At 36.3% G+C, this 13,664-nt stretch overlaps 1 protein-coding gene across 3 annotated transcripts in view; it reads right to left on the bottom strand.

Moving 5' to 3' along the window:
- LOC107708679 (WW domain binding protein 1-like) overlaps nucleotides 1-12,340 on the bottom strand; it is a 17,358-nt gene extending 5,018 nt beyond the window's left edge. The window contains exons 1-3 of one of the 3 annotated variants that reach the window (XM_016512973.1): nucleotides 12,064-12,340; nucleotides 2,420-2,522; nucleotides 1,425-1,586 (exon numbers count right to left, since the gene is read on the bottom strand). In XM_016512973.1, the coding sequence (XP_016368459.1) occupies nucleotides 1,425-1,586; nucleotides 2,420-2,522; nucleotides 12,064-12,123 (325 nt within the window). In that variant the 5' untranslated portion in view covers nucleotides 12,124-12,340. Of the gene's footprint in view, nucleotides 1-1,424; nucleotides 1,587-2,419; nucleotides 2,523-11,262; nucleotides 11,567-12,063 lie in introns of those variants that run through there. The other 2 variants (XM_016512974.1, XM_016512972.1) reach the window with 2 other exon arrangements.
- Between the last annotated feature and the right edge of the window lie 1,324 nt (nucleotides 12,341-13,664).

Consider the following 13,664-nt stretch of genomic DNA (forward strand, 5'->3'; position numbering starts at 1 on the left):
GTCGATAATGCGAGTGAAGAACAAAGCCTATAGTTTACATAATAAATAATAGGTTAGCATCCAGATACTTCACGAATATGGAAACATTTGGATTCGTGCAGAATGAGAGAGATAGGCTTCAGTTTTGTTTTTAAATTAATTTGTTTTGGCTCGACGCTTATATTTAGCCTAAATACAACTTTAGAGGATTTGTTGTGGAGAGAAGGGAACTAAAATAGCCTAACTGTGTTTGTAATTTTGCTTTTATTTACCATTATTTTAGCCTACATTATTTATGAATGTAATAATAAACATACAGCCTACTAATTTATTTAGGCTGTTTTTTTCCCTCTCAAAATTAACGCTTATAGGCGCTTAGTAGGGTTTTTTTTTATATTTTTTTATTTTATTATTATTATTATTATTGGCAAAGAAAAAGTTTTAAAAAATAACGTTATTAACCGGTATGTTTTCTACTTAAACCGGTTTCACAGAGGAACGCAGGAACAGAAACGTTCAAATACCGATTCTAATCGGAGTGAACCAATTTCTAATTTGTAAGCCCTGCTTTAGGCAATTGATCAATATCGGACAATATTTGTTTGTTAAAATTGGTATCGGCCAAAAAAAATCCTATCGGTGCATCCCTAACTATAATACTATTTTTACTATTATAAATTAACTTATTAACAAAATTTGTTGCTGGTTTGGCAAGGTACTGTAATATAATCTTGACAAAAAAGGGTTAAAGATTGGAAGAAGACAGCACCTGTATTTGCATGCCTATTGCCTACACAGAAAATAACTGCTGGGGGGCATTTTCAAGATGCTCGACATGTGAACCGACATGCCTTAAATAAGGATTTTGATCAAACCTTGCCATCCCATGGCATAAAAAAACTCAAAATAAATGTTTGATAAGATTGTGTTTCACATGTGCTCTCACTAAGGGTAAACAAACAAAAGGCAGCAAGTACAGAGTAGGAGGTGTAGGTGTATATGGATCGTATCATCTTTCAGCAAAACCAGGTCAAGCCCATCAAATAAATCTTTCTGAGAAAACCTTTCACACTCAATCCAAACACATACTAAGAATATATACTGAGATATACTGACATATAATGTATGTGATTAATTTAAAGTAAGTCACATTATGTAATTAATTAGGTTACATTTTTTTAACTGACAGCCCCAATTTCTACAAATCATTTGATTGCTACTCTACACGAGCACTCATAAAATCAACATAATCTAGCAAATGAAATATTTCTTCTACATAGTATACATATAAAAAAAAGCATACTGACTATTTCCTAATTACTTCGAAATTACTTTAAGTCAGTTTTATTTTATTATTATTTTCCAGGGTTGAAGAATGAAGAAATGCTAAATAAATAAATGTAGCAAAAAAAAAAAAAAAATGTAAATAAGGAGGATGACATTACTGTAGTAGAAGGGCAGTGAGGTGTAGTTGTGAACCTCTCTGTAGGCAATGAGGTTGATCTCATGCTGTCGTTGTTGTTGTTGCAGTCTGTGTTTGGTGCGACGATGATGACAAATGCAGCAGCAGCTCAGGATTAAGATGATGGCCCACACCAGCCAGAACCCTGAAGAAAAATAAACCACGAAGAAATAATACCGCACACAAACCAGCAAAATAGGCTTCTTTTGCTTTAATTACTGCCTCAATTCGGCGTGGCATGGAGGTGATCAGTTTAGTTCTTCTGAGCCTCTTAAAGGGATAGTTCACCCAAAAGTGAAAATTTGATGTTTATATGCTTACCCCCAGGGCATCCAAGATGTAGGTGACTTTGTTTCTTCAGTACCACCGTAAAGCAAGAAGACGACGACGCGTCATGCGCCGGCTGAAGAAGAAGACGCGAACGCGCTCAGGATGTGCTCAGGACAGTTCGGGCATTGCAGTAAATCAGAGGTAAAAAACAATATAAATACTGTTCAGTTTCTTGCACAGACCGATCGTTTCGTGTGTTTACACATCAATGTATCGTCACAAGCCTCAGGGTTTAATTTGGTTTTGTTTGTGTATGTTTTTTTGACTCTCAAAGCCGTGATTCACATTCTCCTCCATTATATGACTGACAGACTGCAATGGTTTGAGTTAAAAATCTTTGTTCGTGTTCTACTGAAGAAACAAAGTCACCTACATCTTGGATGCCCTGGGGGTAAGCAGATATACATCAAATTTTCATTTTTGGGTGAACTATCCCTTTAAGGCTTGGTCTCATTTATTCAATAAGCACAATCAGGAAATGCACCTGATGTTGAAGAAATGTCACATCTGATTCAAGTTGATTGAATCATCATTCCTGTAACAAGCAGTTCCTCCTTTGCCATTCTAGGGTAAATGTGACTGTCACCGAGCCTTTATGAATTCTTAGCAAACATTGTAACCCAATAACAAACACAATGATGTACTTACACCAGAGTTCATAGTAGTAGCTGCAGCACTGGGACTCTCCACAACAGTGTCCCGTCTCACACACATAGCTTTTATTATTCACACCCTCACAGTGAAGAACCTGCTGGGGAACAAAAAAAAACAGGATACAAGATAAATTTCTTGTGGATTCAGTATTTATCTCTAGAACAGCAAATCGGAAATGAAAAGTTCACCCTAAAATTAATATTTGTTGAAAATGTACTCACCCTCAGGCCATTCAAGATGTAGATTAATTTGTTTCTTCATGGGAACAGATTTAAAGAAATTTAGCATTATATGACTCTCATCGTTGGATCCTCTGCAGTGAATGGGTGCCGTCAGAATGAGAGTCCAGAAAACAGCTGATAAAAACATCAGAGTAATCCACAAGTAAACGTCTCGACTCCAGTCCATCAATTAACATCTTGAGAAGTGAAAAGCTGCGTTTGAGACGTATTGAGACAACTCAAACAAATGCTTCCAACTAAAATACAAGTTCTCTATAATATTGTTTTGTCACTGCAGTGGATCCATTGGTGAGCAAGTGATGTAAAGCTAAATTTCTACAAATCTGTTCCAATGAAGAACAAACTCTTTAAACAGGATGGCCTGAGGGAAAGTACATTTTCATTTTTGGGTCAACTATTCCCAATTCACTCATATGGATGCAATTTGTGTTCATATCTGTGTGAAATAAAGCAACAAATCTGTCAGGTAAAACCCTGAATCAAACAAACATTTTATCAGAAAAGTGGGTCAATGACAAATAAGAATGTCCAGAAATGAACAAAAATTAAACGAAACCTGATGTATCAGAACATTTTTATACCATTCTCGAAAAATGGCATGTGGAGTCAATTTCAAAACATATTTTCCTTACACCTTAAATACATTATTTTAAAAAAAGGGGTTTTAAATATATTATTCAATATACAAAAACATATTTTACAAATATCTTTGCAACGCATGATGTTTACAACCTGAAATAACCTTGTTAGATCTGGGAATAAAAGCGTCATGTCGCTGAACAAAGCACTGGTTTCAAAATCCAAAAAGACTTGTCATGTCAAATCCAAACATAAAAGAACAAAAACTGCCTGAACATTTCATATTTGATAGAGTCACATTGTCAATGCTGTGCACAGCAAAATCTAACAATTACCTAACCTGTTGAATCAGCTTTCTTTGTCTTTCTAAAGTAAATCCAGTTACACATTAAGCAAACCCAGTTGCCATCAAGAATATAAAGACAACAGCTAGATCTGTACAAAACAAGCAGAAACCTTCAAAAGGCATGTTTGTTTAATTTCATGAATCAGTTAATGATTAAATAAGAAAGCTTGGTGATCCAGTTCTCTACCATTCTTGTCTCCTGCTGCAGTATAGACATGATACTCCACAGTCGAGTCCTTCAGCAGCCTTGTGAAAGTCCTTTCAGCCCAAGAGTCATGATACACAGGAGAGGAACAGGGGTACACACACACACACACACTTCACTCAAGGGCCAGGGATTGGTCTACGGAAAATGACATGCAGCAGAGGAGTGTAAGGAGGGCTGCATTATAATGAGATGCTCCCTCAATACGGCAGTAGACAGCTCAAAATAACATGAAGAGGTAACAAAAAAGACATCGCCCAGTGTCATACACTGTTTTGTCCTGTCTCTGTTAGATCCTGTAACATACCTAAACTTCCTTTGCTTTTTTTGCTCTTTAGTCTGCCTAGAAATGTAAGGAAAATAAATGTAAAGGGCTGCTATACAGTAAATAAGAAGGATGGACTAAGAAACAAAACAAACATTTTCGTTACTTGAAATAAATGTTCACAGAAACAATAAAATATAAAACAATAATAAATTATTAAAAACTTATTTCATCTAGGTTCCAAGGCAACATTTCCCATTTTCATTTAGTTTAAGTTTATTTACTAAAATAACTAAACTAAAACTTAAATAAGAATTAATACAAAATAATAAAATCTTATATTTTTTTACAAAGACCACATTAAAATCACTCATGTTACATTTAAAAAATAATAATAATAAAACCTTATATGGAGCGGAAAACAATTTTTGTGGGTGTTCGTTTTCTCTATATCACTCATGGTGGGTTCAGAGAAATGTCCACTCAGTAGACAAGCAAGAGAGAGTATTTTGACAGAAAATAAAATGGAAAGTAAACAAGCTTATACTACTAATTATGAAGGACAATATATGATAATCTTGCTCTGTCAATACCCTAACAAATAGAAAAGTGTACAGTTAAATAATGTGCCGATATACATTAAGCTTTTCTTGCGATTTTGCCAATTTTGTGAAAGGTACTGTTCATACACAAGAAGTGCATTGAAACCTGGGCTGTGTCCGAAATCGCCCCCTATACCCTCATTCACTATTCCCTACATTAGGTCACTAATTCAGTTCACTAGAACAATATCTTGCACAATACGTGCTTGCTGACTTGCCTGACTAACATTTATTTGAGGAATTATGTTTATCATAGTCTATTGAGTTTGTACTTCCTGGTCCTGCACTGCCTATTGATTTAGCTGATTTTAATAAATATGTCAATATTGGCTACGCTGATTAAAGCAACACTTGAGTTTAATGTACAATATATATATATATATAATGAAATATATAATGATATATATATATATATATACTGGTAAAAAATGTATAGCCTGAATGCACTGTAAGTCGCTTTGGATAAAAGCGTCTGCTAAATGCATATATTTAATTGAATTTAATATATATATATAAATAATTTAAATAAATAGATTTAAAAAAATGAATGTACATATGGTTTTTGGCAGTTCAATTCCATAGAATTTATGGTGAAACTACATTCATATATAATTTTGGAATATATTTAACCAGACATCAAAAATTACATAAATATAGTTCATTTTTATTTTTGAAATGATGCAAATTAGGGTATTTTGTCACATATTATGTGTTCAATTAGTAATGTGATGTTTTGCCTCTGTGTGGGGAACATTGGTTAATGAATAGCTATGTCAGTTCACATTGTTTATGGAAAGCACAAATTTGATAAACCTTAAATCAGCGTGACCATCTATTTTACATCTTATAATATAATGATGTATCAGTATAGTCAGTACATTAAAAGTAGTTCGTTTAAGATGTTAAATGAACTATAAAATATACAGGCACCAAAATGTCTTCCCATAATGCTCAAAACATTGCCAAAATATTGTTTTAAGACCGACTTCTTCTAGCAACCACAGCTGCCAGTTTTTACCACACAGTTTACACAACACAGCGATTACTAGTGGTGTAATGTAACAAAGTAATAATACTTCGTTACAGTACTTAAGTATTTTTTGGGAGTATCTGTACTTTACTTGAGTTTTTATATTTCAAGAAGTCAGAAGAACACGGACTGCAGGAAAGCAGGTTTGACGAATCAGTGGTCTGGCGCTTGCAAGTTAAAAACACCGTTGCTTACGTGCAAACAAGTGCGCGCACAACCGCGGATGATTCATTTTCCACTAAAGTCGAGGCTGGGGTGTGCAATATACAGTATATCTTATACCGATACAATATACCGATAATATGGTAAGTGTTGTTGTAATGTTGTGCGATCTGACATTATCAAGTAGGCTATATCACCAAATCACACACAGAGTGTACGCACATTGATTTATTAGTCTATTAAAACTTAAAATACCAGGCATTCTAAATTATGGACGGCAAAAATGCTTCTGTATGCTCTTTATATGTATACTATACAATTTAATATAGTTAACTTAATCTATATCACACAAAGAGTACCGTTTTTCTGCAGATATTTGCATGATAACACATTTAATAATCATTTTATACAAGTTCAGTCAAGCAATAAGTGACTTACATTTTAGAGGTAATATTGCTTGTTTTTGCTCAATTTTGCCAACGAAAATAGTTCCAAACAAAGATCACACAGCACTGTTTTGCGTCTCTGAGCAATGGACGGTGTTTACTTATTGAATGAATCAGCTTTTTGAACCAATCGGTTGAATAAATGATTCAGTGATTCACTCATTAACACAGTCAAATGCTTTGTTCCTGAATGAATCAGCACACTTAAGTACCGGATGAAGTGCTTCTTATTCTTACCCAAAAATACAAAATGGAAGAAAGAGTTTAAATTGAACACAATCTTGCTACTCAAGCTGTGTATGAACATTTTATATATATTTATTATATATCCTATATATATTTATTTGCTTCTTTTCCATTTTGCATTTACTTGTACTTTTGCTTTCAATACTTAAGTACGTTTAAGATTTAAAAAATACTTTTTGTACTTAAGTACAATAAATATCACATACTTTAAGACTTTTACTCAAGTAATATTCTAAACGGTGACTTCAACTTCTACCAAAGTCATTTTCTGGTAAGATATCTGTACTTTTACTTGAGTATGGCTTTCAGGTACTTTATACACCACTGGCTATTACTAAGCTGTCCACCATAAACCATAGCCATAGAAGTCCAGATTCAACACCAAAGTAGACACAGAATTCCAGAAATGTCTCCATTCTGCTGAGCAGGTCAAGTGTAGCCCCATGACCCTGTGCCTCATCCTTGAGAACATTCTTTTTGAGGACTGTCACAGCACTGTATCATTTATCACTAACCACAAATATCCACACTAGGGATGGAACGATTACCGGTTTCACGATAAATCACGATAAAACGCCCTGACGTTTAGTATTATCGTTTAAAATTGAATTATCATCAAACACTTAACCAATGCTGACTCTGCAACATGAGACTGGACATACTGTTTCTGGATATTATTAAGCACACACAGTGACCCCAAAAAAAAGTATTTGGACACTTAAGCCAAACACAATGAATCACATTCCACTGAATACTAAATATCAAGCCATGTGGAATCTGCAAACAACTGACACAAGACCTTTTCTCAAAACCAATTCTGCTTTTCTGACCCATTTTTGCAATTACCCTCAACCAAATGGTGTCGAGGTCATTTTAAGTATTTTATGTACGAAGTCTCAAGTTCACACAAGTGTCCTAGCAGAGTAACCACACACAGACACACTCTTGAAAATCAAGCTTCCAAAAGGTTTTTTTTGCAGTGATGCCGCAGAAGAACCATTTTGGATTCTCCAAAAAATAAATAAATAATTCAGTTCTTAGTGTGAATTAATAATCAGATGAAACTTTTTCCTCTATAAAGAACTTTTTGTGCAATGGAAACGGTCCATTGATGTTAAAGGTTCTTTATGGAACCATGAATGCCAATAAGGAACCTTTATTTTAAGATTGGGGTTCTATATGACCTATATGAACACAGTTCGTCATCCAGGTACACCGACTTTGTTGTACTTTTTTTTCATGGTTTTGCCTGGAAAATATGCCTTTCAAATAAATGGCATTTAGTTTTTTTTTTGTTTTTTTTAAGTTTCCGAAAACATGTAACATTTGAGAGACGCATGTAGACCATAGCAAATTGAACTAATTCTTTGCAGCTGTGGACACTGTTCATATCCGGTTTCGGTGCCAGAAAACATTATATTAGAAACAAATTCAAGTTTAATAGGTTATAATGAGAAGCTGCTGAAAGCGGTAGATAATGTTAGCCTGTCTAATAACGATACTTGACTAGCTTTCCACAGTCTTAGTGAGAAGTGGAGTATCAGTGACAGCATATGATGATATGATAATCCTGTACCTGAACTGGCTATGGCCACTTAACAGCAGTTGATTAACTTGGCCACCGGTGTGTAATATTAATCCCAGCTTTCATTCTCTTCAGCAATGTCAAATATCTTAATAAATAACGCAAGAGGTGAATACTAACACTGAGTCAGCTAAAACTCAAGAGTCTTTTGGGTAAACATGAGGTTTTAATTCTTATTTGGAACAAAAGCACACGGTATTACACAATACTCTCAGAACAGTACAATTCAGCAAAACAGCAGAATTCTTTGCAACTGGGGAGTGAGGTTTATCTTCAGGTTATGTGGTCATCTGATGGAAACTACAGACAGTATGTAGTTAAAGGGTTAGTTCACCCCAAAATGAAAATTAGGCTGCGTTTTACTCACCCCCGATGCATCCTAGGTGTATATGACTTTCTTCTTTCAGACGAATCAAGCAATGCAACACCCGCTGAGCGCAACGATAGAGCTTGAAAGATCAAAGACAATTTTTAATATAACTCCGACTGGATTCATCTGAAAGAAGAAAGTCATACACACCTAGGATGCATCGGGGGTGAGTAAAACGCAGCCTAATTTTCATTTTGGGTTGAACTAACCCTTTAACCTACTTCAGTATTGTCATTATCCTGTGAGTGATTTACAGGTTTTTGAGCCATGTCTTTATAGTACCACGTTTCAATATTATTAAACGCCAATAGCCTATTAAGTTTCAAGGAACCGCATAGCATATACAGCAATTCTATATGCTGACTATTCCTAAATAGTAAAAAATAAATTTTATGTACCCACCACTTTTTGTGGAAGCCAATTTTGTTATACCACTTTATAAACCAGTTTGGAAGCATCTTTAACAGGGCTCCAGACTGCGACCAAATGACTGAGACCATTTTTTCTGCCGGTGCGACTAGTTTTTGTGAGCGGTCGCACTGGCGCGACCACCGCGTTGTCCAACTCATACGCGCTGCCATTTCTGCTGCATTTGAGAAACATCAAACGAAACGAAAGCGAAACTAAACCGCCCTACGTTTCAGCTGCGCAGCGCGGACCGTTTATCAGCTTGGACCGCGACGCAAACAAACTTGTCCGAGCTCAGAACAGTTTTACTCGGGAGCCAAAGTTGATTTCGCAACACTGTTACTGCACAGATGCAACAGTGCTGAGAGATCCAGTGAGAAGCGTTTGAATTCGCCGCACAATAATAAGATTGCTGCGAGATCTTGTGAGAATCATTCAAATTCTGCACAGAATTCTCTGTTATAAACAGCGCTGACAGGAAACCAGAAGCAGTAACGCTAACTGTAACCATGGTGTTGTGGTAGAAATAATCAAATGCATTACATCATTCATTTCAGGGTTTGTACAACCCTTTGAGAGAGAAATTCAAGCACTTTTCAATGACTTTCAAGCATTTCACACAACTTAACTCAAGTGCTTTACTGTCAAATCTGTATAAACAATAAAAATTAGAAAAATAAACAAGAAATGAACGTGTGATATTATTAGTAACTGCACTTATTAATGCAAAACAATAGTAATTTTATGATTAAATTATCTATATTTTAATACTCCTGCACACCACCCCCAGCGCTACCAAATCTGCTCCTGGTGCCACCATCTGTAGAACTTAGTGGCGCTGGTGCCACTGCTCTCAAATGTTAGTCTGGAGCCCTGTTTAATTATAAAGAAGTTTTGTGTGTGTGTGTGTGTTGTTCTTCTCTCCCGCACAGACCCAGACCCAGCCAATCACTTTTTCTTGACTTTGCATTTACTGTATGCACTGACAAAACCCAAAGACTGACAGCTAACCCAAACTCTATAGTGATACCCATGTAAAAAGACAAACAACTTGACAAAACTTGAATGACAAAAGGATCAGCAACCTCTACCTATAGGAACTTCAAACCGATAAAGGCCTACAAGACCATCAGAACCTGCTCATGTCCTTTTGGAATGACTCTTCTCTTTCACTAAAAGTGAAACAAACATTGTATATTTCTTTTTGAACTTCAATTACATCCAATAAATTAAATTAAATTATAATTTGGACCTCAGAACCAGTAGACAACAACAACAACAAAAAAATACACCAGTATCTCTATACACAACACAGTCTACATACTTGTTTATGTAACTATGCAAACTATAGGGCCTACTGTACTGATATTCTGTTTATCCTGCTCTATAAAATGTGAATTACATCACATTATGTAGAAAAAAATACTTTAATATGAAGATCTATTTGTACTAAATGGAATAGAAAATGCTCTAGACACCTTGCTACTATCAAAATATATATTTGCATATATTTGAATAAAACGGAGTATGGCGCAAACTTAAGTTTGCTGTAACAGAAAGCATAGATAAAAACCTACATTGTACTAACTCTGATCGCAAATCAGGAGGAAAAAAATCACTAAGCACACTTTATTGATGAATTCACTTCTTTGAACTACAGACAGAGATTAGCACTGTCTTCACCAGTGATAACAAAATCCATAGACCTTTGTAAAGGAGAAACACATCATACTTGTGACAGACCTAGCCTGTTTACGTTTGTAGATTAATGACTGCTTCAACTTAACGGTTGAATCAACAGTTATATTTAACTTAAATTGTTATTTTGCACACACACTTATTCATTTATATTCACAACATAAACTATTGATAGTTTATTCTAGTTTAAAGCCCATTAATCTTGAAATGTGTGACAGTTGAATTGTTAGCAACTGCTAACACTGTAGACTTTTGTTTACTTAGCTTGGCCCAGACTTACTCTTAGGCCGTGTCTCAAAAACCTAGGTAGTAGGTGTCTATCTAGACAGCATTTTGGCCATCATGTTACGTCCAAAAATGCTGCCAAGTAAGCAACCAACACAGTCCCACACTTCCGTGACCTGACGCAAGACTATTGGTTAGCACGCAAGACTTGTAACAAACAGATGTATCAGATTGCAAAAGAAATAAAACGAAAGTTGAACGCTGTTAAGTTAACATGCGCTACAAACTGTGGATAAAAGATGCACATTAATGTTCAATCGGCGAGTCAAAAAGTGGTAGAGCCCGCAGCGTGCATTCAAAGCCCAACAGTATAAATAAAGTTTGACACAAACAACCGGCTGAAGACATTTGAACAAGACTTTTCTCACCTCATAGACAGTGGCCTCGGTGGGGTTGGCAGATCCAGCGATAAATAAAAACAAGCCCATTTTAAACAGGCGGATAGAATGTCTCAGTGTTGACTTTGATCACAACGCACAAGAGTTGTAAATACACGTATTGTTCGTTAATCGTACAAACGCGTAAAAGGCTCCCGCTCATGCGCCGCCCGTCTTCTGCTGTTATTGGGACATGGGGGGGGGCACATCAGTGGAACAGCAGCATGAGCTCCGTGCCACTGGTAGCCCCCAACTATTACACAAGCGAGTCCCTGCGATCTGCAGTTCAGGCTCAGCTGGGTGTGGCGCAGTCACATCCTACGCCATGTGCGCAACGTGATGATGGGAGTATGGGACAAATTGTGCTTCGATCCGCCCACCGAGGTGGCGTTCAGAGCAGTAGTGGGGATTTGAATAATCTCAGTGACTCGACTCATTTGAATCAGTTTACGAAAAAGAATCACTCACTGAGAAGTTAATTCACCCTTTCTATAAATTACATCGAAACGCCAATAGGGGGCGACAAGGTGTTTGTTTGTTTATTTATTTATTTTTATTTGTGACCATGGACCACAAAACCAGTCAAAACTAGAAAACTAGATTTATACATCATCAGAAAGCTGAATAAATAATCTTTCCATTGATGTATGGTTTGTTAGGATAGGACACATTAATGTTCAATCGGCGAGTCAAAAAGTGGTAGAGCCCGCAGCGTGCATTCAAAGCCCAACAGTATAAATAAAGTTTGACACAAACAACCGGCTGAAGACATTTGAACAAGACTTTTCTCACCTCATAGACAGTGGCCTCGGTGGGGTTGGCAGATCCAGCGATAAATAAAAACAAGCCCATTTTAAACAGGCGGATAGAATGTCTCAGTGTTGACTTTGATCACAACGCACAAGAGTTGTAAATACACGTATTGTTCGTTAATCGTACAAACGCGTAAAAGGCTCCCGCTCATGCGCCGCCCGTCTTCTGCTGTTATTGGGACATGGGGGGGGGCACATCAGTGGAACAGCAGCATGAGCTCCGTGCCACTGGTAGCCCCAACTATTACACAAGCGAGTCCCTGCGATCTGCAGTTCAGGCTCAGCTGGGTGTGGCGCAGTCACATCCTACGCCATGTGCGCAACGTGATGATGGGAGTATGGGACAAATTGTGCTTCGATCCGCCCACCGAGGTGGCGTTCAGAGCAGTAGTGGGGATTTGAATAATCTCAGTGACTCGACTCATTTGAATCAGTTTACGAAAAAGAATCACTCACTGAGAAGTTAATTCACCCTTTCTATAAATTACATCGAAACGCCAATAGGGGGCGACAAGGTGTTTGTTTGTTTATTTATTTATTTTTATTTGTGACCATGGACCACAAAACCAGTCAAAACTAGAAAACTAGATTTATACATCATCAGAAAGCTGAATAAATAATCTTTCCATTGATGTATGGTTTGTTAGGATAGGACAGTGGTTCTCAAACCTGTCCTGGAGTACCCCCAGCCCTGCACATTTTGTATGTGAAATAAAAAAACATTCAGTGCTGGCGGTACTTCATGGAGAGGTTTGAGAACCACTGGGATAGGACACTATTTGGCCAAGATTCAACTATTTGAAAATCTGAAATCTGAATCTGAGGGTGCAAAAAAAAAATCAAAATATTGAGAAAATTGCCTTTAAATATGTCCACATGAAGTCCTTAGCAATACATATTACTAATAAAAAATTAAGTTTTGGTATATTTACGGTAGGAAATTTACTAAATGTCTTCATGGAACATGATCTTTACTTAATATCCTAATGATTTTTGGCATAAAATAAAAATGTATCATTTTGACACATACAATGTATTGTCGGCTATTGCTACAAATATACCCCAGCGACTTAAGACTGGTTTTGTGGTTCAGGGTCACATTTGCAAGAGTTGAAGTACCTCAACAATAACATGACAGAAAATTAGAACAAGGCCTAGGGTATACAGAACATTTTTTAGTGTGTTTAAAAATAAAATGCTGGACAGAAAGGTTTTTGTTTTCAGTTTGTTTAAAAATGCTGGATGTTTTTAAAACTATTTTATGGGAGGATATTTACCGGTTGGGTGAAGCAGTCATAGCTGTGCTTTATCGTGAATAAAACACAGCTGTTGACCAATCAGAAGCGAGGACTGGAACTAACCGTTTTATAATAAGAGATTTTTCGCACTTAAATCATGTTACCATGCATATTTATTACGTCTTGTGTCTACATTAATGAGTCTATATCAGTGAGTATTTTAACAATAATGGATTGGCAATATTAACTTCTATTGTAAGTGCCTGGTTGTAACCACTGATCTATATATACAGTGATGTGAAAAAGTTTTTGCCCCCTTCCTGTTTTTTTAATTGTATGCATA

Source organism: Sinocyclocheilus rhinocerous, unplaced genomic scaffold (genome assembly GCF_001515625.1).
Source record: "Sinocyclocheilus rhinocerous isolate Xijiao unplaced genomic scaffold, SAMN03320098_v1.1 scaffold236, whole genome shotgun sequence".
Classification (NCBI taxonomy): domain Eukaryota; kingdom Metazoa; phylum Chordata; class Actinopteri; order Cypriniformes; family Cyprinidae; genus Sinocyclocheilus; species Sinocyclocheilus rhinocerous.